Source organism: Achroia grisella, unplaced genomic scaffold, assembly GCF_030625045.1.
Source record: "Achroia grisella isolate CSIRO2021 unplaced genomic scaffold, CSIRO_AGI_Agris_v1 utg1576, whole genome shotgun sequence".
In the NCBI taxonomy this organism is placed as follows: Eukaryota; Metazoa; Arthropoda; class Insecta; order Lepidoptera; family Pyralidae; genus Achroia; species Achroia grisella.
Genome location: NW_026712658.1, coordinates 608837 through 632844, shown reverse-complemented (window position 1 = coordinate 632844; position 24008 = coordinate 608837). Strand labels below are relative to the sequence as shown.

Sequence of the window (24008 nt, the reverse complement as noted above, 5' to 3'; positions counted from 1 at the left end):
ACTTGGGATCTACTTAAATCTTACATCGTTTTCATAAATTCTTTAATTTAATTCTAAAATTAATGACCATTAATGTTTATTCATATTAATTTGTTACTAAAGGTAAATGTGAACTTATTCCGGAAAGGGTCAAATACTACATTACTTAATGATCATGACGAATCGAATTATCAGTCGTTAGTTCCGTTACAACAAATGAGTAAAATGGCGGAAAATTCTATTTGACACAGCTATTGTCTGCTAATGATGTGATTGTTTGTGAAGTATCTATGTTTATTACTGTTATTTTCTTGGCGTGAGTTTTACAATTACGCTATATATGCTAGTAAGTAAATATACTGGTGTATATTATACAGGCTGTATCAAAAAATGATCAAGTAGTTTATTATATTATTTTTTAAATTTGGATTCAAATTGCTCAAAGTTTTGCTAAATGTGACCAAGTCAAGTATTACCATAACATTGTTATTTGACAATATCTCTGAATGGTCCATTTTGATATTACCTAGAGTGACGATACATATTCCAAAATAAATTACATAAAAATGTGGTTATAATTTTTTAAAATTAAGATTCTTTGTAGGTACGGCATTACCATCACTTTATAGACTGAGTGACTATAATATGACGGTATTGGCATAAGACGGGAAATAATCATTTTAAAGAACGTTAAGTAATAAAATATCTATTAATATATATTAAAATACATTTATTAGTAGGAAAATTCTATTAGCTTCATATGATTTTTCATACATACTGTAGTTTTATCATTACGACATAATATAAAATGAAGGGGTAAGGTATCAAATCACAAAGCGTATTAATTTAACATGTCTCGCCATGCCATACGACTTATATGTTTAGTCTAACACATAACAATTGTTAGTTTTTTTAACAGCAGAGAAAGTGACATCGTACTTCAAAGTTGTAGTAGTATTATGTTATTTATTATTGATAAATAGAAGATTGATAGCTCTTATATTTACTTTCGAGTGAGGTCACGTCAAGGTTTCAATTCATGTTTTTAAATTCAATTGTAATTATTTGATACTTTCTCCATGTGTTTTGTGGTTTCGAAATCCTTACTTTAACACTAATCAAATAGAAAAAACAAAACAAATTAGTAATATATATATAAAATATATTTAGAATATTAGGTTTGTAATTGCTCTTAATTTTTTTGTGTATACTTTGTATCTACGTTTTTGGTAATTTAAATTAATCGTTGTGATGTTTATAAAGACTTTAATAGACTTTATCTATTGGCCCCATGCTATTTTCGTTACAGTTTTAAGACAAACGTGTTGGTACAAAATATTCTGGTGAAGTTAATAATATTATGCGTATCTTTGTTTATTGTTAATTTATGAATCGATTTTAAGGATTCTGTTCGAATAGGAAAACTTTAGTTTCGTTATATGCCTAGATCAAATTTTGCCGTAATGGAATTTGAATTAATTATAAAGTCCACATTTATAAAACTGCTTACAATAACGAAAACAAATAAATGAATGTTTTGTTTTGTGCCATAATAATTAGACATAACTAGGTTAAATACGTAAAATCCTTTCATATGTATTATACAGTTAGACGCCCAATTTAGTGACACGTTCCTTTGTGTGTGACCACAGTACAGTAATGTTTTTTTCAGACCAATTAGGTACTACGCCTATTTAACTATTGACCTGCTTGTATTCCTTACATACTATAGTTACAATATTAGTAGGTGGTTAACAAACAATCATTACTGTGTGTGTTTGCATTTTATATGACAATTTTATTTGAAGTATTTTGAACGTTCTTTTTGGAGTCTTTTACCTTCTATTTTATCATACGAAGTTGATGTTTTTTTTAACACCAGTCTTAAACTACACTAGTATAAAAGTTATGCGTTCACGAAATTTTTATTACTTTTGCACTATGCGCCTAGTTTATTTAACATATTTTCATTTTCATAACCCCAACACTCAGATAGGCTATACTTTATACAAGTGTGAGATATTTTATTGGTTTTCCCAGCGGTGGACAACAACGACGGGTGTCATTTGCTGTGGCTCTGATGCACGACCCGGAACTCCTCATCCTGGATGAACCCACAGTGGGCGTGGATCCACTACTTCGGCAATCCATCTGGACCCACCTCGTCCGCATCACGAGCTCAGGAGACAAGACTGTTATCATCACAACACATTACATCGAAGAGGCGAGACAGGCGCATTGTGTAAGTAGTTCTAAGTAAATAAATAAAAAAATTACAATGTGTTGTCTGGTTACAAGCTTACGAAATGAACGGAACATAGAATTGTTCTTATTTCTATATGTCACATATTTATTTGTGTTCGCCAAAACTGAAGGGACTTTTATGTTTTTTTTAATACGTAGAGTTTATTGCTGCGTTAAATTAATTTTGATTTTATCCGCTTTGTTACTTTAGGTAGTAGTTTATTTTTTGTGTAACACATACTCGTGAATGGGCCATTACAAGTTTTGTACATAATTATACGCTTTGTAGTTTGAATTAATATGATATTCCACAATGATTTTCATATTTTAGGTAGCAACACCACATACATAAGATTTTATGTAGATTTGACATTACTGACCTGTGAAAAAACTACATATGACGCTATGTCAACAAGATCTTAAACAATAACTATTCCTGTCTTTATACGTCAACGTTAAATGACGCAAACAATCATTGCGCATAAATTCGCGCAAAATATCTCTTTGATTTTGGAGAGGGTCACGCGCTGTACTACAAATGCCACGTAAGGCATTTTATGTTAATGGCAGTTCTAGTCTGATAATTAAATAAAAATTGTATATAATAGTAAAATATAGAAGATGAAGTTTTTTCACATTACATCAGGCACTATTTTAAAACAGTTATTATTATTATATTGTTATTAAAACATTTATTTCGTCCCGCATCACATTTTATACAATACCTAGGCATTTTTCACGTTCAAGTTATTACAAGACACATAAGAACATCGTTAATATAGTTTTTACGATTTTTATTCAATTAAAATGCATATAGTACAAGACACTTGGCTAGCGAAAAGATACTGATATCACACCACGACTTTGTATCAGTCGTCCTCCACAGTGAGAGAGGGAAACATTCTATCAGACTATGGAATTTAGCACGGACTTCACATAATCATGTGACGTCCACACACCAGTAATGCGGAAGACTAAGATACTTTGTAATTTTACTGCCTTATCTCACCCTTCCACTGAAACACATCTTAAAAACCAAAATACTTGGCTGCTGAAATAGAGGACTTCATACAAGGTGTATATATAAAAAAAAATATATTCAGATATAATATTAAGTCCGTATACAAGATTCCATCTCTCCAGAGTACTCCAGACATGAAAAACAACATACATTCATTGCTTATTTGCGACATAAACGGATTTATATTTTTATTTCATTATGAAGATTTTTATTTCATAGAAAATATTGAAAGTGAACATTGGAATCTAAAAAACGGATGTACCGACTTAAGTATAAAAGCATGTACCTATGCGTACGTCCGTCTCCGTGTTTGAGGGCCAAATTACACGTGTGTTATATCTATGTTTTAACATAATAGTTAGTCGTTTAAATTCAAAATCGCATACTTTAACGTTAACGCGTATGTCAGGTGTTTAATATCCGCGGAAATCTTGAATACCAGTATTAAGTTGAGCGCACGTGGGTATTATACAACGTGACTCGAAGGCCACAGTTTGAGAACGGATATGTGGTAGATGAAGACATTTCTAATTTGACAACATATTTCTATTCTTCTAAAAGATAGGTAGAAAATTGAATTCGCCCCAAATAGATTAATCAAAACCATAGCCAATAAAACTTGTGCTGTGGGCGCATTTGTACCTATAATATGTAAGTCACATGGTACTGGGGATTATTACATCGTCACATTTATGGAATAACAGCCACATTAATTGATCAATTTAGCAACTTATCAATAATAATTATTTCTAATCAATTCTATAACGTTTACTTGTTACTATAAATAAAATAAAGGAAATAAATACATCTAATGGACATCTAATAATTTTTACGGTCGTATTTATGTTTGTTAATATTAATTAGACTACATTAGAGATACAATAGTTTTAATTTAATATTAATTCAGTACTCCGATTGAATACGTTAATAATGACCTTCACTTAAAATTGAGCAAATTAAAAGGCCGCCGGTCAATATATCTTGACCCTTGTATTTTTGGAACCTTGCAAAATAACTTGTTGATATGTACCTCCTTATATAACCATAAGGTCGAAACCTTGGCTGTGGGCTAGAGCTGTATCATAATGAAATTCATATGGAAAAGAAGCTCATTTCGTACTCCTTGAAGTCAGTACATGCACCATATTGTGATTACTTTCTGATTACCCATGAGTACTAGACGGTTTATTAAATAGGAAACTCAACCTTGTATAAAGTTGCATAAATACCTTTTCCTCCTAGCAGTTAGTAAAGCAGTTAGTAGTATTGCCAGCCAATGGCACCATCATATTATAATAATCAATTAGTAGTTACAAAGTTTTTGTATATAACTGTAATGCCAGACTAGCTAACGGCCCGCCTGATGGTAAGTGGCAGCCGTCGCCTATACACATGAACAGTACCATAATGTGTAACGCCGCTACTCCTTAGTCGTTGGCATTCTAGATCGAGATATTATACCACCAACATATTTCATCGTTACTCATCATTATTTTATCATTAGTGACATATTTCACCATCTAACTATGGTATGATTATTTGTAACAATCTGGGTGTTTTCTATGTATATTATTTATGTATATATTTACGAAACAAAATGTATCTGACTATCAGTTGTCTTAGTTATGTAGTTGACTACTTTCATCACAATATACCCATGCAAACTACTTCGTACAAAGGCTACCTATGATTAAATATGTATTTTAGTCGAAAAGAATTAATACAATAAATCATCGTATAATTAAGAACATTCTCCTTTTGGCAGTCGGTTAAAGATATTCCAATATTATAATTATTATAGAATAGCATATCAATATACATTAGACCTTGAGGTTCACTGGCTGTTTGAGGTTTGGGCGGTCCCTTGTCGACTTTGTAGTCTACTTGTTTATCTGTATATTATGACATAAAATATTATTTGACCGGTTTAGTTTTTACGATATTGTTATTAGCAAATGTTGTTATGATATATTTGCAAGTCATTATTGTTAAATATTATTTAAAATAATAATTTAATTATTACAATGAATATTTTATGATTATTTTTACTAATATATTTCTGTATCTAATAATTAAATCTGTTTTATCCACCATTTTTGCTAAATGCTTATTATATGTTAGGCTCTCTGCTGATTTTACTGAATAATCACTTGATGTAAAGTAAAAATCGCCATCTACGAGATGATAAAAACCAATAATTCACTTATGTAGTATATATAGGATAGAATGAGTCCTATCACAATACAATCCTATCACAAAACAAATATGTAGCTTATATTAAAGTTCAGTTACAATTCACCCATCGCCATGTAGATCCAAGCTAAGGTGAGATTATATTGTTATGGGTACTAGACAGCTGATAAAAATACATAAATACTTCTTTTTATATAAATAGATATCTTTACATAATAAAAATCAGGTAGCTTAAGGTCTCTGTTTGCTTAAATTTTTATCGTTTTTAGTAATAGATATAGTTTATATGTAAATACATGTGCAAAGCCGGGGCCGGTAGCTAGTAATATATAAAGAAAACACCGAGACCGAAACAAATAATCATACTCATAAATACAAATGTTTGGATAATATGAAGAATTGAACCCGTGACCATCGAAATTAATACGATATGCTAAATTGATCTATACCACTGAGTTCTTAGTTTGTGTTTATTAATTATGTTTTGTCTTTAGATCGGGCTGATGAGAAGCGGGCGGCTACTAGCCGAGGAGTCCCCACAAGCTCTCCTCACCATGTACAACTGCATCTCATTAGAAGACGTGTTCCTAAAGCTCTCCAGGAAACAAGGTCAGTTCTAATTTAATGGCATTTGACAGCATTACCTTTAGAGTTACATTGTCACGATCGTATCGATCTATTGATTAGTTTTTTCCCAAAATATTATATTTATACAACAATATATTTATACATTAACTACATACTAAGTTGATAGATATAGCTTACAAAGTTATACAGGAATAGTTAAAAGTTTTGCGTAACTAAAGAAACTGAGGGTAATAATGCTGCTTTTTCACGAACATAATGAATTGAGAAAGGTTTTTAGATCACTGAACTAGTTTATTCGAAACAAAGCTATCACAATCAATCACTACGCTATTCTGGGTACAATATACCACATAACGATCTACCTGAAGAAATTTCATAATAATATTAAAAAACAAAAATGTAATGAAAAAACGATGTGCTTTTTGCTTCAAAGTTTTACCTATACCATATACGATCTTATCTGTGCTATACTTACCAATCCTTTTCTGGAAATGGTGGACTAATAATATAAATTGTTGTATTATAAATTTTAGTTTTCATTTCACCCTAGAATCAAACAACATTTACCTGGATTGCAACTCCACTTACAACTAAATTGTTTTCGGTTCTATTTACATAATCAGCTGGTAACCTCAATAATACCAACGCTATTATGTGATCTAGCGTTTCGTAACCGGATTCATTAAATTCGTTTCTATCTAGAAGGCTTTATATTAATTGTTACCTCTTTGTGTAGATATAAAGCCAATACATAGATAATAAATTCATCTATTTATGCAAGGAGTTTAAATTAAAAAAACAAAACAATATATATATATTTGCAACCGACTGCGTTGGAGAGTCGTATCGTATTTTATTTGTATTGTAATATTAGATATATCGACCGTATTTCAGAAGACAATCTATCGAATAAATATAAAGGTATCCAAAATTAAGCCTGCACGGCATAGGACGAAGCTCTGGGAATAGTATCTATCTTATATTTTCTTATCAGACATGTAATGTAGGTATGTGCTGTGAGTTTACAAAATGTATTCAAATAGCAAATGCAAATAGATTTTATATTTCAAACATAAAATACAAAATGGTTTTTCCTTTTGGGTTTAAAATACTAAATTCAAAATAAATATTTTCTTTTATTGTTTTTTTTATTTTGTTTATTTTATTGAAATGTTTTTATTCTTCACTTCTTTTATCTTATCTTCCTTTGTTTTTTTATTAAAACAAATCATAATTTGACAGATTGGTGATTATAGAAACCACAAAAGATTTTTTTTAATAGAACAAACGAAATAGGTTTTGGCATTTGCGACAATTATTAAATAAAGGCAATCAGTAAACAATAAGTATAGAATTGAAGAACATTGCCTAAAGAGGTATATTTTATTTTCTTACTATTTTGCAATCAAGTATTATTATTTAAAAATGACACATCCCCGTTCCTTATCTGCTAACACTGCTCATGTTCTTAAATAAATAATGATTTATTTATTTGTAAAAGAGCCTCCTACAAATGACGATACATGTTTACCATTAATGGATTGATACACAGCGGCGTTGTGCTGCCAACAGAATTTACATTTTCCCATTAAATGCGTCTTTATTACAAAATAAACACAATTGCGATGCACTGCGACCTTGCTTTCAGAGACATTTCATAATAGCAGCACGCGACTCGCGGCCAGCGGCTGCAGTCGCCTACTTTACGACATGTACAGGATACGAACCATTCAATGTTTAATCGCCATTAAGGTATTATATACTAATGTTCTGGAGATAATGCTAAATGCAAACTTGCGCCTAATCAGAGCGAGACAGTACAGAACCTTTTATTGCTATGGAACTTACGACTAGGTGCGTCTATACCTGTTTTTCAAATTATTTCTGGCTACATAATAGCTACACAGGAGTATATCGATGCAATAAAATTAGGATTTAGATATTCTTCAGTACAGTTCTATCTCTAGAGACCTTACGTCTCCCCTAACACAAGCACTATAGCAATACTTTCAATCGAAATTTATCTGCATTTATTTATTTTCCGCTCTACTCTGCTTACTCTATTATTACAGTGAGTATTTATTTCGTTATTTAAAAAAATCATTATAATTCCAATGTCTTGCGCATTTTTTAATATTTTATTATTGTTTTGGATTGTTCATACAACGAGTTAAAGCTGATTTGCGAAAAAATAATTTTGCAGTTGCGTATATATCTAAAACAGACTTGTGTAAAGATAATTTAACTAGTGAGAAACTTTGATATTCATTGCTTTATACTACGGAAAAAAACATCAAGTTTAGTTAGTTATTGTGGAAAATTTTCATATGGGGACATGCACCCTTAAATGGAAATACCATGGAGAACTTCATAAATAGTATCGCCGGCTTTTTTACTTACTTTTATAGTATAAGTGTGATGTACATTAGTTCCCAAAATTATAATGAAAATTATCCGTTGCGTGGTTTAGAAGTAACCGCAGAAACAGTACATATACACTAGAAAGACGAAAAGAACGAAAGACATTTTTTTATGTGTATTTATATATATTTTATATGACATAGTACACAATAATGCATATTACGCGTACTATATAGCTGTATTTATGTATTACAATGACTTTGTACTCAGCACTATGTGTTTTTATATATAGTTAGGTAGGTACCCAATGAAGAAGTATTTTTATTGCATGGCTAGGCGTCATAAATGTCCATACACTTATGTAGTTGAACACAATTGCGGGCATCGTCGCGTGTTCAAACTAATATATCTTATTTAAAATACGGCATTATTATTCAGTTTCAAGACAATAAGACTTGTTATTACCTAGCTACAGCAAATAATTCTATTCTATTCTATTAATTACAAGATATTATCGTTTGTTTGGAATTCGTGACAGTCAATAAATATTAATTTAAGTTGTTCTATTAAAATCAAATCAATCTCCAAGTCAGAGAATAATATTTAATTTGCAATCACATAATTAACTTGGCTATGTATATATTAATCTATAATATATGTATTATATTTAGGTACGGAAACCTTGACAATTATTCAAAGTGACTTTTATACAATTTAGATTATATATATATAGTTTCATGTAGACCCAAAACTAAAAAGAGAGCTTATACTATATTCCTCCTCCTCCTCCTCTGCCTCCTTGCATCGGTCTAGTACCTACTTATACAATGTAGGTATGTGATGGATATATTACTCTAAAAATCAATCTTCGTTTGGTTTAAAATAAGCTAGCGGACTTAGGCGGAGAAAGAAACAGACAAAAACAGTTTGCTTTTATCTTACTTATATTATAAACGCAAAACTTTGTGAGTATGGACGGATGTGTGTTTCGAGAAATATCTCGCAAAATCTACTGATTGTTTTTTGATGAAACATTACAGTACCTAATATAGCTTATACATCAGAATAATACATAGACTATAAATTTCACACAGGTGAAAACAAGGGCACAGCTTGTTTGTTTTATAAGTAAACACGACTTAAGTAATAAAAATATAATAATATATGTATACACAAATTTACGGGAATTAAACTCGCGATAATCGTAGTATTTTAAACCGCCAAATCACTAAGTTCGTCAACTACTTGTCTGTGTGTTGTTCAGAAGTCAGACGTGGAGATCAAGAATTAGTCATCTGCAGTTCCGGTTTAAAGTGCGATGGTGAAACTTTACAGATAATAATATATGATATAATGTCTGCGTCATACATATAAGATACGTTATGATCTTATATCTATGTAACAATAAGATTGGTAGGTATATGTAAAAGAAATAGTTGATGTTTTAGGGATCATTACTACTTACGATAAACATACAGCCAAAACTACTAAGCCAAAGAAGCTAAAATTTAGAACATACGAGGAGTACGTTTATTTTATATAGTGAGCATTCGCAAAAGGTTTTGAAAAAAAATCAAATTAGCCTCGAAGCGTCATGCCGTGGTGAACCGCTAATAATTTATACATCAAATGTATGAATGACCGTTTTTTTGTCAGGTGTCTTTAAATACAGTGTCGTTAAGAATATTTTTCTTAATTAATATGCGTTCAAAAACTTTTGACCGACCTTGGCCTTTTTTAGAATCTGTACAGAAACTATGCCTACACTTACATATTATTATAGAATATAGGATATTATTTTTATGTGTGGATTATGTATACCCCAGATATGCAGATTATAATATTATATATACAATTAACCGTTAAGGTAAATAAAATAAAGCAAAGATATAATTTTGGTTTAATTCATATCTTCATTACGTTTTATTCTGAACCCATTTTAAATCACAGACGGAACTCTAATGTAAGTATCTACTATAATTTCGAGTTTTTTTGTGCGAATTGTACCAATCACACAGGAATTTACGAAAATCTATCCTAAAAAAATGTACCATTGTGTTACTTAAATTGTATAAGGAACCTGGATACTTTTAGGAAAATATCAGGTTTCTAGGGTTTTGTGTTTTACGTACGCAATTCGCATATATTTAGGTGTACGTAATTATTAGATATACAACAACATATTTTTTTATATATTTCAACGCTGTTCAAACGTATCTATATTTAGAAAAACTAAGATTATGCAAAATATTTTAGTTGTTATTTATACATGTAGGTGCGTAGTAGTATAATAGTAAGGAATAATTTCACATAAATTAACAAGTGGCCAACTAGATAAAGCATCAGAACCCACACATTTTTCGATTTGATTACTACTTACTTTTTTTTATTTCTAACTAAACAGTTGTAAATTTTAATATATATATTTATATATATATATATTAAATAATAATTAATATGTGTACATTTAGTTGAGTTAATAACAACATTTCCATTCACTGGGAAGCCCTGTAGAATTATGATTAATTGTTTAATATCTCATAAAGAGTAATATTTGAAATTAACTGTAGACATTTAACTGTATTATAACTTGCCACTCTTGCATAGTTACAAAGCACCGACACTATTCTGATCAGTTGCTAATATATAGTTAAATTAAATTATGATTGCATACCATAATAAAATATAAATATAGTTATATTGTACTTTCTTGTAACAGGTCAGTCAAATCAAGTGGTGGAACTGAACGTATCTGGTGGAGCATTAGGTCTGAACAAGCTGTCCAAGAGGGAAGAGGCACCTTATGCGGCGGAGGACGCACAAGTCAAGGGTCTCAACTTCCACCAGAGCAAAGAAGTGCTGATTGTTGAAAACGGCGCTAGCTCTAATGGAGATGTGAGTATATTATATAATTTATAAAAAAAGGAAAAAAGTATTATTATGTTAATTTTATTAAATAGAGATACACATTAATTACATAGCGTCATCCGGTCCTAAACTAAACATAGTTTGTACAATGTATTTTTTCCGTTTACTAGACAACCTCCGAATATAATTATATTCTGAAGACAATGGTATGAATATGTCTACATATATTGCAATATCTTCTGTACACCTGAAAATATTTAGTACTTAAGGATTTAACACTAGCTTTTCAAATATTTGCTTGATTTGAAATTCCTTCATCCAAATCCAAATAGATACATTATATTCAAGAAATCTAGTGAATACCTAATACAATATTTGTACAAAATTATTACCTACAATATTTATGGCCATACAAAGATTTAAACAAATATATGATACACGATTTATCTTACCTATAGATCTTTATTTGTAATTCGCGTTCGGTCATTAACATGTACAGTAAATATTGAATTTGTTGTAGCTTCCAGGAAAGATGACCGAAGTCATGGCGACCGAGTGCGAAGAATGTACCGACTGCTTCAATTTGAGTAATGTAAGTAATTATTAGGTACTATGTCTTGCTAAGTCATATCCGTTGTCATGTTGGTTACATATATACAAGATTGTAGAAAAAACAGTCCTATGATAACCGAAACTATTGTTATTTGAATAAAGATTATTTCTATTTCTAAACGTTAAATGTGTAAAATGAGGCACATTTTATTTTTCTTTCATTTAACACATATAAAATATCAGAATAATAGATTTCATTTGCATACAGATTATTTTTTATTTTGTGTTTCGGCTTTGGTACTCATATGTTCCATAAAAACATAGGTCAAAATATAAATTCTCTTAATTTATATTTACATACAATATTGATTAGGAAAAGATGTAGTTTTATTGATGTCAGTATTATTATAGGCACTATTCATTTTCACCTTTTAATAAAATTATTTTTTTAATGCATTTCATTAAGCTTTAAGATCGAGGGCAGCAAGTTTTTAAGACAAATATCCAGCTTGTACAGTTGAGAATATCCAGGTACCATTAATAAAACAATACAACCATGTTAAAACATTGAAAAAATGAACGAAATAAATTAATAAGTTTTTGGAACGAAAAATATTACAAGAAAAAACAGATCGTCAATAAATTAAGCATTATTTGTTATACATGTACAGAAAATAGGAAACTTAATACATTTAGAAAATATTGTCTTTTCTAAAAATACATAAGAAACTGACTATTTAATGTGTTCAGATGCTCATGAATGTGTTCTCTTTACAGATAACATCACGTGGTAAAATAAAAGCCTTAATCCAAAAGAACTTTCTACGAATGTGGAGAAATATTGGCGTGATGCTGTTCATCTTCGTGCTGCCTGTGATGCAAGTGATACTTTTCTGTTTGGCTATTGGACGTGATCCCAGCGGTCTTAAACTGGTAAGTTTTAGATGTATTTTTCAAATAGGGTTTCTAATCTCCCGATTATGTGATGATTATGTTGACGATCTCTTCGAACACTTTCCAATTTAATTTTGAAAGGTCACGTTCGATGTAACAACACTTTAGATATCTAAAATAAAATATAAGTGCTAATTTGTAGTTTGTATACACAAATTTAAACTTAAAAATGTAAAGTTACAGAAATTATGTAAAACAGAATCATGCAAGTTTCTTGCTAGTTCTCTTCTAATGAGACAGCCTTCCGAATAAGCGGTAGATAAAAAAAACTATGACTAGTCAAAAATACTTAAATTTCATATTTGAATAAATGATTTTCTATTCTATTCTATTATATATTACAGAAAATAGAAAGCATATTTGAATCAACACTCTGTGCATATGCTTTCTATTTTTTATAATATAATTTATCTTAAATATGTTCAGAAATTTATCACTCCTAAATTTTTTATATAACAGTAAGTTATATTTATACATATGTATATGTGGCCGACACATACCATACTAGGTATTTTTTCAACCGAAAAGGGAGAGCTTCTCATATCGACTGTGTAATGTATGTTTAATATACCTAGTCGTCATTTCCGATCAGTTTATAAGATTTAAACTTTAATTTTTTTTTTAAATTAAACACCTATTAATGCTTTGTATGTTCAAGTACCATGTTAATGCCGTCAAATGAAGCAGTTTCTGGAAGATATTTTTTTTTATTTTAATTAGGTACTGTTAAAGATTTTCAATCTTTTGAACAGGCTATAGTGAACGATGATGTGAACGTTATCAACGGCGACTGTCCATTCAATTCGTCCTGCTCAATGAAGAATCTCTCATGTCGGTACCTACATCAGCTCGAAGAGCACACTATAAAAGAATATTACGCGGACTTAACATCCGCATTGAATGCTGTGAAAGAAGGCGAAGCATGGGGAGCGCTTTACTTCAACGAAAACTATACGGACTCACTAGTAGCGAGATTGGCTTTAGGTAAGTGGAATTTATGTTATATACATATACATATATATAGGTACTAGCTATTTCGGCAAACGTTGCCTTGCTATATAAAATAGGGGTTGATAGTAGAAGGAAGAAAATGTAGATTTGGATGTATTTTTTATGCCATATCATAAAAAAATATATAAAAACAAACTTGTCACTTAGAGATATAAAAAATAGATAATCATTTTTCAGACCCACTGAATATACGATAAAATATCATGAAAAGTGGTTCAATAACTTAAGAAACCATCGCAGACACGAAATTTGTAGATACGTTTTACTTAGTATTCGACTAATTCACGTACGTAGGTATACTTAATATCTGAGAAAACATGTTCAACAGTCTCTTAGATCGCACTACCATAATTCATGTACGTAGTTCGTACATAGGTTCGTACATAGAAACTCATGACCCATTTTTAAAGATTTTAAACTTATTGGAACCATTGAATGTAAGGAAAGTAAAATTTTACAAAATCTATTAGTTTCTACCTACTCCATGTTAAATAGTCTTCTATAACATATTAATAATATAATCTCTCTTTTATTGTAGCGGACACTGCTGATAACGAGACCATACAAACCTCTGAAGTACAGGTTTGGTTGGACATGTCCAATCAGCAGATAGGCCTCATGCTTAATAGGGATATTCAATTCTCCTACAGGGACTTTGCTAAGGTAAGGTTTCATTTTATGTTATTAATAAAGAAAGAGGAAGACTATGAGGAATAATGGAGTACATGATTATAGGAACATGTAAGACAATGGAAAGAAAAAAATTGGATAGTACATGAAAGTAAAAAATGATAAGCTTGCTGTGAATATCTTCAATATAAGAATATACTCGTATATATATAACGTAAAACTTAAATTAAGATACAGTGTACCCACACCAGTGTACCAGTGTATGACTTAGACAATGCCTGTATTGTGCAAATCAATGCGAAAGAAACTAAAGAAGGTGGTATGACGATCAAAGATAAAAATAATAATAATGTTTATGTAATAATAAAAGAGATATGTATACATTAGAGAGTTTATTTGTGTGTGTAAGTATGCACTATAATGTATTATAAGTATGACTATTTCTGTACTAATTAAAAATAATTGCAGGACTTACTCGAAACATGTGATTACAACCCGAAGCTCGGCGATATCCCCATAGACTTCATGGATCCTATATACGGCAACAAGAACCCCTCCTTTACTGATTTCGTCGCTCCCGGTGTTATTCTTACGTAAGTTTTTCCTTTTTTTGGGTTACTATAAATGCCTACCTCGGTGGTTTAGCACTTTACTTCCGGTGGTCGCTGGTTCGATTACATACATTTGTATTAAGACTATGCTTGTTTGTATTGGTCTCGGTATTTTCTACGTATAATTTGTATGTATTTACAATAATAAAATGATTTAAGTGTCACTTGTTCATAGGCTACGGGTACCATTTACCATCAGATGGGCCGTATACTTGTCACCATCGTAGTATAAAAAAACTTATGTATTTAAGTTCCTTCGTAGCTTTACTATGGAAGTACTAATTTTGACTTTTATATCAACAGTATCGTTTTCTTCCTCGCCGTCGCCCTTACCTCATCAGCGCTGATTGTTGAACGCATGGAGGGTCTGCTGGACCGGTCCTGGGTAGCTGGCGTGTCTCCCGGGGAGATTCTTTTCTCACATGTGGTCACACAGTTCGTTGTGATGTGCGGTCAGACAGCCTTGGTACTCATCTTCATGATTTCCGTCTTCGGTGTCAAGAACAACGGAAACATTGCGTTTGTTATCATGCTGACATTGTTACAAGGTTGGTATTGCTTTCATATTTGTTTTAGTTTATGATAATGGAATGGTTCTTCTCATTGATAGATATGAAAAAATTAAATAATGTATCTTACTCCTAAATTTAGAGATTATTATTACGAAAAGATGTGTATACCTAGACTGTACCTACCCCATTAATTCATCCACAGGTCTTTGCGGTATGTGCTTCGGTTTCGTCATCTCAGCTGCTTGTGAGTTGGAAAGGAATGCCATCCAGTTGGCTCTTGGGTCTTTCTACCCCACCCTGCTGCTCAGCGGAGTCATCTGGCCCATCGAAGGCATGCCCTGGATCTTACGATATGTATCGCTTTGTCTCCCCCTCACGTTAGCAACAACCTCGTTAAGATCCATCCTAACAAGAGGCTGGCCCCTCACAGATCCAGATGTGTATATGGGTTTCGTATCAACGTTAATATGGATAGCTCTATTTTTAGTTGTAACTTTGACCATTCTGAAGTTTAAGAGGAATTGAATGCCATTTTTCATAGGTGAAGGGGAGCGGGCTAGAGAGGGGCGCTGTGTACTTACTTTTTTGTATCAAATTATTGAATCTACTATACCTACAGTGTGTAATTTTACTCTATTTTAATTATTATTAATGCGTGTAATTATTATTAATAATTTTCTGTTCTGTAACGTGGAAAATTGGAATATTCAATAAAAATAAAATTAAAGAAACGCTGTTTTCCTTCAAATATTGATTTATAATATTTAATTTTGCACAAATAATTCAAAATACTTATTTTAGTGCAAATATAAAAATCGAACCGCTAATTAATTTCTACTAAAGCACACAAGACATAAATTACAATTCTGATCAGCGTCAATAACTGTACACAGCGCTCTCGTCTCGATAATTCTTTTCAAAATAAGTCTGTTAATATTAACGCATATCACGTATATCGTTGCTCAAACCATAAAAACAAATAGTATAATTATTTTTTTAGCTAAATGACTGTTAGTCAATGTAAATAGTAGCCTTGTATTTATGCTAAGTATATCGAGTACACATGTACTTAATAGATGGAGAACGGGAATGTTAGCAATAATGATAGGTCGTGCGCTTTATGGGTTCATATAAACTACTGTAAGGGAGGGGAGTAATTCATAATGGCATATCGGATACCTGAATAACTGAGTTACCATAGAATAGAATGGTGCCATACCAAAATGTGGTGTTTTTGTCCATCGCCTCCACAAAAGCAACAGATTGAAGTGTACTTGATATTATTCTAAGCTTTAAATCTTTACATTTTCAAGCACTTCGTTATTTGGCATTCAAACCCTCGATATTTTCTAGAGGCTATGCATCGGTATCAAGAAATATGTAATAAGTTATCAAGAGACATTATTGTAAAAATATTGCATGTTGTTTGGTTCAGATTACAACTGGCTATGTTTTTATATAAAATTACAGTTATATTACATGCCTAATTATAATGTTTGGTAATTTTACAAAACATATTTTTATTTATAAAATAGTTTTTTTTTTAATCGCAATGTAAATATTATAATTGGAAACATCAGCGCCATCTATTCAAAATGTATAATTATGAAGACGATTACTGTTAAGTTGGTGTATGTGTGTGAACAATTAGTTTTATACTGTTGGTCATTCGAGTTAGTTTCTTATTATTATTTCTTTGCAAATCTTCAACGGGAATATAGAAAAGGCTATTTTATAAATCTATTTATTTTTCTTTATCTTCCTGCTACATTCTTTATGAAGAATTTTTTACTATTTAAAATAATAAAAATTGTGTATAATTAATAAGTAACGAACTAAAGTAGTGAAATTAAGAATATATTCGTAATATTCTTCAAAATATCTGCTTTATAAAAAAGGTCAGGTCCAAAACTTAATTAATTTTGTTTCTTTTTGTATAATCCCGTCAGATTTGTACTTAGTGTTAATGTTGTACAGTAAGTTAGGTCATTTATACACCGGATTGCTATGAGGTTCTTAGGCTTAGTTCACATCGCGACATATAGGTACGCGTGTGAGGGACGCCGGCTGCGTCTACTAGTGTTAGTTTTACAAGTGTCTGACTGTGATTATTTTTGCTAACATTGACATTTTTGTAATGACAATTATTATAAAATACTGTACCAAATAAAATGCAGTTTTCTTTTATTTTTCCTTTATGACTCTTATACTATCTTCCCGATAATATATCCTGTATATGTATATTTTATATTTAAGTAATTGAAATAGCAAACAAGCTGATGGCACACCTAAGGAACTTTTTTTCTCTGTCTTGTCTATCTGCGATAAGCCAATTAGCTTTTATCCGATTTGATTTAGCTTTAACAACAACTGTCCTGTAGTCCATGCATAATGCTTCAATCTAACAACTAATATATATATAAGGAAGACCACATCACTGGATGTATGTAAACTCAAAGCAATCTAAGGGAAAAAGGCAGTCGTCGCTAATAGTACCTACCGCGAACATCACCACTGTCACGTGACGCCCATGGTATAGTAGTCCGGCAAATATTTACTTATATTTCATTTCTGTTTATGTAGGCACGTAGTTAAATAATTAAAGCATAATTATATTAAATTATGCTATTATTATATTATTAATTAAAATTACATTTTGGTACGATAAATCACGTTCATATAAAGAAAGTAGTTTGTATTCAGTGTATTTATTTAATAAATAAAAATAACAACTCGCACGTAAAGCACATTATTTATTGGCTAAAATCTCACTTAAAATTTTCTTCTTCTTATCACCTTTATTGAACGTGTGTTTCTGAAATGAAATACATTATGTTATTTGTTGTTCATATAAATACCACTTCAGATATTTATACATTTCAGAAAAGTTAATACATAGATATTAAATGAATTACTTTGTGTGAATAACACAAGATGATTAATTTCTTATGACCTGTGTATTGGTTAATGAATAGTAATATTATAAATATGAACAGGTCCATCTATCTGTTACCATTTCACGACTAAAGGCAGAACGGATCCTAATAAAATATACCATGAAGATATATTAATAATAATCCTGAACAATCTCTACAGCGCCATCTAATCTCGAGCTGAGCTGAGCTTGTATTATGCGTACTAAACAATTAATTATACTAAATAATAGAAATCCTTAAATTCATTTTTTGTAAATACATACATATATAATATACATAAAAATCACCTACACCAATGCAAACAATCAAATTAATTAATAACGGTGTGTTAAAACTCGAGACCACCGAGGCACATGATTAACTTAAAAAATAACATATATTGTGTTAAGAAGGCTATTTAAAAAAAAATATCGGGGAGGTGGTAAAATAGGGTACGAAATTTTATAAAGACGAAATTGTTAGAAACCGTTAGTAGATAATTAGGCCACCATTAGTGCTTATAAACTTCTACCGATCCATGCCGGCTTTGCATGAATGCATTACAAATATTTGGATTTCTCTGCTTATGCTATATTACAACACGCATGTATTATACATATAAAGCTTCTTCTTGAATCACTCTACTTCTGAAAACTGGTTTAAAATCCGTTGCCTAATTTAAAGCTCCTTAGTATAAGCTAACAGACAGCGGCGGTGACTTTGTTGCATACTACATAAAGATAGTATAGGCCTAAATTGTATCATAATACATAAAAGTTAAAAAGGTGACATGTATGACAGAAAATAGTGGACGTAAACATACAACAAACTCAACTCATAACTCAACAAACTCATAAATTATAGGCCTTGTAAAATATATAATCAAATCGAATGGGTTTACGTTGTTAATATTGAAGGCCACTTTTGTGGAATATAATCAATTCTTATTAGAATTAGTAATTACTGGTTAAAAGCAATTATATGTCACCTTTTTCTTTTCAGATGTCATGCCAACAAATTCCTTTCTCACTTTCTTTTCTCTGGGTTGTTCTTTAAAGTTTGGTCTCTCATTGGTAGGTACTTCACCACTCTCCTGTAATGAATAAATTGTCCTTAAGAATTAATTTAAATGTTTGTTTCATTAATTCAGCAAATTGTCATTTTTAAACACTGAGATCCCAATAAAACATATTTTTTTCTAATTTGAAAGTTTATAAATATTTTATAATTTTCGAATTGTAACATGATTTTTATCTTACATACAAGGCAAATGATTGCGTAACAGTTACCTAATTCATAGCAACTAACTCCATATACTCTATCTACACTACGGCTTCCTGTTTTATAGTAGTGTATAATATTAACAAACCTGATTTTTTCTTTTATTCATAATCCTTCGTTCTGCACCCTCAACCATATCATTATTACGCTGGTTTTGTCCAAAGTTTTGTTTGCCCTTGAACTGATTGTTTCCGTCATTATTACTTGAGATATTCCTTCCTTGATTATGCCCTGAGAAATTTCTTCCCTGATTTTGCCCAGAGAAATTTCTTCCCTGGTTTTGCCCAGAGAAATTCCTTCTCTGGTTTTGCCCAGAGAAATTCCTGCCATGATTTTGATCTGAGAAATTCCTTCCCTGATTTTGACCTGAGAAATTCCTTCCCTGATTTTGCCCTGTGAAATTCCTTCCTTGAGTTTGTCCTGAAAAATTCCTGCCCTGATATTGTCCTGGGAATTTTCTGCCTTGATTCTCTGCAATATTCTTTCCATCATAATTTCTTGAAAAGTTTTTCCCTTGTTTATTTTGATTATACCTGCCATTCTGATTAAACTGTTTGCCTTTAAAATTATTCCCTCGATTGTTACTTTTATTACTCACTTGAGTGCATCGTTTGACGCGTAATATTCTATTTTTTATGGTCAAATCCTCATCTGTTAAAGCTAGAGCTAATTCTACTCCATCCTTTGATTCAAAATTTACATAACCAAATCCTAAAAAAAATATTTATTTACATTAATGACTTTATTTAAATTGTATTAGTTGGTTATCTTAACTATTCATAATTATTGTTAAAATATATGTCTAATTAATAAGGAAATGTATAACCAAATATTCAAAACTTGAAGTAATTCTATCTTACTCAAGTAATGTATAATTTTTGTCATCATTATTTCAGACTTTCAAAATCTACTGAGGCATACTTCATAGGAATAGTCTTGAGTCAACTATATTTATTGTCTCTATATATATATATTAGTAGATATGGACTTCCTTATTTTTTTAAGTATTAATTATATGCTGAATTATTTAGAAAATATGTCACTATAAAAATGTATTAGGTATAAACATACCTTTTCCAGCATTGGTCTTTTTGTCCCTTATAATCCTAACAGAGACAATGTTGCCACATTTCTCAAACTTCTCCCTCAAGCCCTCATCTTCCAGAGCAAATGGCAAGTTCCCAACAAACACAGAGAGACGTGGGTCGTGTTCTGCGCCAGTTGAGTCGCTCCTCGAAACTCGGAGATGATTATTATTCAACACTGTATTGTTCTCAATTAATGCCTATGGAAGGAAAGGAAATATTTTTGTACTTCTATATCTTTATGTAACTGGAATGGTAAACAAGCAGATAGTGCACATCATGGAAAATTAGAATATTTTCCATTTACTAGCTGTGTCAGCAATCTTACCTGCTTAAAATTTATAGTCTATATATTATTCTCATGTATAAACTACAATATGGTAAAGTTTCATCAAAATCCGTTCAGTAGTTTTGCGTGAAAAAGTAACAAACATCCATCCATACTCATGTTTATAATATTAATAATAAGATATGTATATGAAAGTCATCTATCATGGTATACCTCATACATTGCCATTGTACTGTATAAAGTTGTCATGGCTATCTGGCTATAAATATTACAAGTATTGTAATTTCACTACCTCAGCTCACACTTCAAATTGACACACATGTTACTATTTCATGTATCTTATATGGTGCTAAGGAAATGCCGGATTACTGCAAATGTGTGACAACTCCTATTATAGTATATATAATTGATTACTGAAATTAGATTAAGTTTATAAATTCAAGTTAGTATATATAGCAGCCTATAAAGTATATATATATACATACTACTATATACTATATATAATATAATGATGTATGTAAAATACCTCATCAACAGATGATGACTCCTTAAACTTCACATAAACATTGACAGTAGATCTATCTGGGTGCAATTCATTTTTAATAACAGCCAGTTTTGGTGTTACTCTGCCATCTTTTACAGGTACAGTGCGGATCCTAGAATGTTAAATTCAATCAATAAAAAGAAAATTACATGGTTAATTGTTCAACTTAAATTATAATTGCAAAAAACAAATTTTAATATATTTTTTAGAGAAAGCCATCATAAATTTGAAGATATGATAGCTGGGAGATAGGAGATTGTGTCAACTAATAACCCCATTGCTAGAAATATACTATAATATACTAGTTGACCTCCACATGGTGGCCCCAATTTTCATGATGTCACAATATTTTCACAATGGGATAACTGACTGACCAGAAGTTCAACCTACCTCCTTCTACTGTCAGCATAAAATGTTAGCATAATCTGGTGAACCAAACCATTGTCATATTATTGCTAGATATAAAAATTATTTTGAATCATAAATCATTTTATATTTTGTGTATATAAAAATGAAAATGAAAAATGTTTATTCCATTCAAAATTGACTTGTTTTCTACAACACAGTATTGAGATGAAATAAAATAAGAATATGCTTGTCTCATATTACTAATATTGAAGTGTTTATTAAACACATGAATGTTTGTTACATATAGTAAACAAAGAAATATCTCACCTAATTGTTTCAATGGCTCCATACTTATTAAAAATGCTTTTAATTTCTTTTTTACATTTATTACTAAAGGGCACATTGCCCACAAACAGTGTTCTTTTTATCTCATCTATGGTTACTGGCTCCACTTCAACTTTTGGTGATATAGCCTTCCCAGATGGTTCTTCTTCTTCGTCTGAACTATCATCAACAGGGCCAGTGTCTAGTATTTCATTATTGGCATATTCAGTTTCTGATTCTATCTCATTATCAGACTCATGCTCTGAATCTGAATCTTTGTCTATTATGGCATTGGGGTTAACAATGGTCTTATTCTTTTTTTTAGATTTACCTTTGACATTGTCACTCATTTCTGAATTTATGCTAGTATGATCACTTTTATTAGTTTCTTCAATAACTTTTTTGGTGTTTAATTTCTTTGATGTCTTCTTTTTCTTTTGAGGTACTACTACTATATCAACCATATTTTCATTCAACTGCTGATGTTCATTATTAGAAACTATTTTATCTTCATTAGTTTTTCCAATAGGTTCAGTTGATTTCCTCTTTTTATTGGTTTTATTTTTGGGGGTCATGTTTTCTGTACTCATAGAAATATGTGTTTCATCACTCTGGTTTTTAGATAACTTACCCTTCTGTTTTAGATTTTTAATCTCTGTTAACGATTGATCACCATTTACAATTCCAATAGCGTGGTCAGATAAAGATTGGCGTATTTTTTTATTCTTTTTAATTTTATTTTCTTCTTTAGCAGTTTCTTGATCTTCAATGCTATTATTGGGTGTCATATTATGTTTACTTCCAGGTGACTTAGGACTTCCCAAATGCGAATTATCATTGTCTAAATCGTCCTCCAGATGCTTTTTAACTTTGTCTGCCTTTGGGCTCGTTGTTGAGTTGTCAGAGGTTACATCTAAATTAGGATTTTGAAATATTCTTTTAGGCGATTTTTTAACAATAGCCTTTTTCTTTTGAAGACTAGGAGAAAGGAATATGGACCTATCGTCTACAAATTCACTTTTAGGCGTAACGTTAGGAGACTGTTGATGTTTTATCGGTGTTAGAGCTCTCCTCACTACTTTAGGGCGATTCGGGGTAACATCGCCTGAAATCAAAGCCGCTATACTGCCTACCTCATAATCCATACTTTCATTTAATTTTAATAATACATATAGTATTAATAATGAAAAATTGTAAGAAATTCAATACAATACACGACACACGTGTGAAAATAAAACACAGATCACAAAGACCACACCAGACTAGGTATCAACCACAGACTTCTTTTTTTGACGGCCGTCAAGACGACATTGATTGCATTTTACCAGAGAGAAATTAATACTTTTAATAAAAATTGGCATCACTTTATAACAAAAGAAAATAAATAATAATATAATAATAATAATAAAATTTTATATATCTATCAAACTTTAGTAGTTATAAAAATAAGATCTTGCAGAATTTTACATGTATTGTTTTTTGTAATGTGACGGGTTAATAAATGAGAGAACAAAACAAAACTCTAATGTTTAGAATTAGAATGAACTATTAAGGTATGACGTGTAAAAGAAAATATTTTTAAGGGCTCTATAATATAAGAACTGTTTTAAGTGGAACAGTTAAAGACAATCTGGTTTAATAGACATATTTACCGATGTCTTATTTCAAAATGTATTAATAAAAACATACTATATGTAT

At 30.8% G+C, this 24008-nt stretch overlaps 2 protein-coding genes across 4 annotated transcripts in view; one reads left to right on the top strand and one right to left on the bottom strand.

Annotated features, from left to right (window-relative positions):
• LOC131841227 (ABC transporter G family member 23) overlaps window positions 1-17685 on the top strand; it is a 75467-nt gene extending 57782 nt beyond the window's left edge. For all 3 annotated transcript variants that reach the window (XM_059189500.1, XM_059189502.1, XM_059189501.1), the window contains 10 exons: window positions 2020-2221; window positions 5932-6046; window positions 11106-11281; window positions 11775-11846; window positions 12584-12739; window positions 13513-13744; window positions 14310-14434; window positions 14870-14994; window positions 15316-15560; window positions 15727-17685. In XM_059189500.1, the coding sequence (XP_059045483.1) occupies window positions 2020-2221; window positions 5932-6046; window positions 11106-11281; window positions 11775-11846; window positions 12584-12739; window positions 13513-13744; window positions 14310-14434; window positions 14870-14994; window positions 15316-15560; window positions 15727-16049 (1771 nt within the window). In that variant the 3' untranslated portion in view covers window positions 16050-17685. The remainder of the gene's footprint in view (window positions 1-2019; window positions 2222-5931; window positions 6047-11105; window positions 11282-11774; window positions 11847-12583; window positions 12740-13512; window positions 13745-14309; window positions 14435-14869; window positions 14995-15315; window positions 15561-15726) is intronic.
• A 531-nt stretch (window positions 17686-18216) lies between these two features.
• On the bottom strand, window positions 18217-23560 carry LOC131841255 (uncharacterized). Its single transcript, XM_059189537.1, has 6 exons — window positions 22314-23560; window positions 21621-21750; window positions 20792-21005; window positions 19809-20431; window positions 19428-19532; window positions 18217-18339 (listed from the first exon to the last, which is right to left on the bottom strand). Exons 1-6 carry the CDS (start codon window positions 23453-23455, stop codon window positions 18274-18276), a joined length of 2280 nt encoding a protein of 759 aa, XP_059045520.1. The 5' UTR covers window positions 23456-23560; the 3' UTR covers window positions 18217-18273.
• Window positions 23561-24008: the final 448 nt, after the last annotated feature.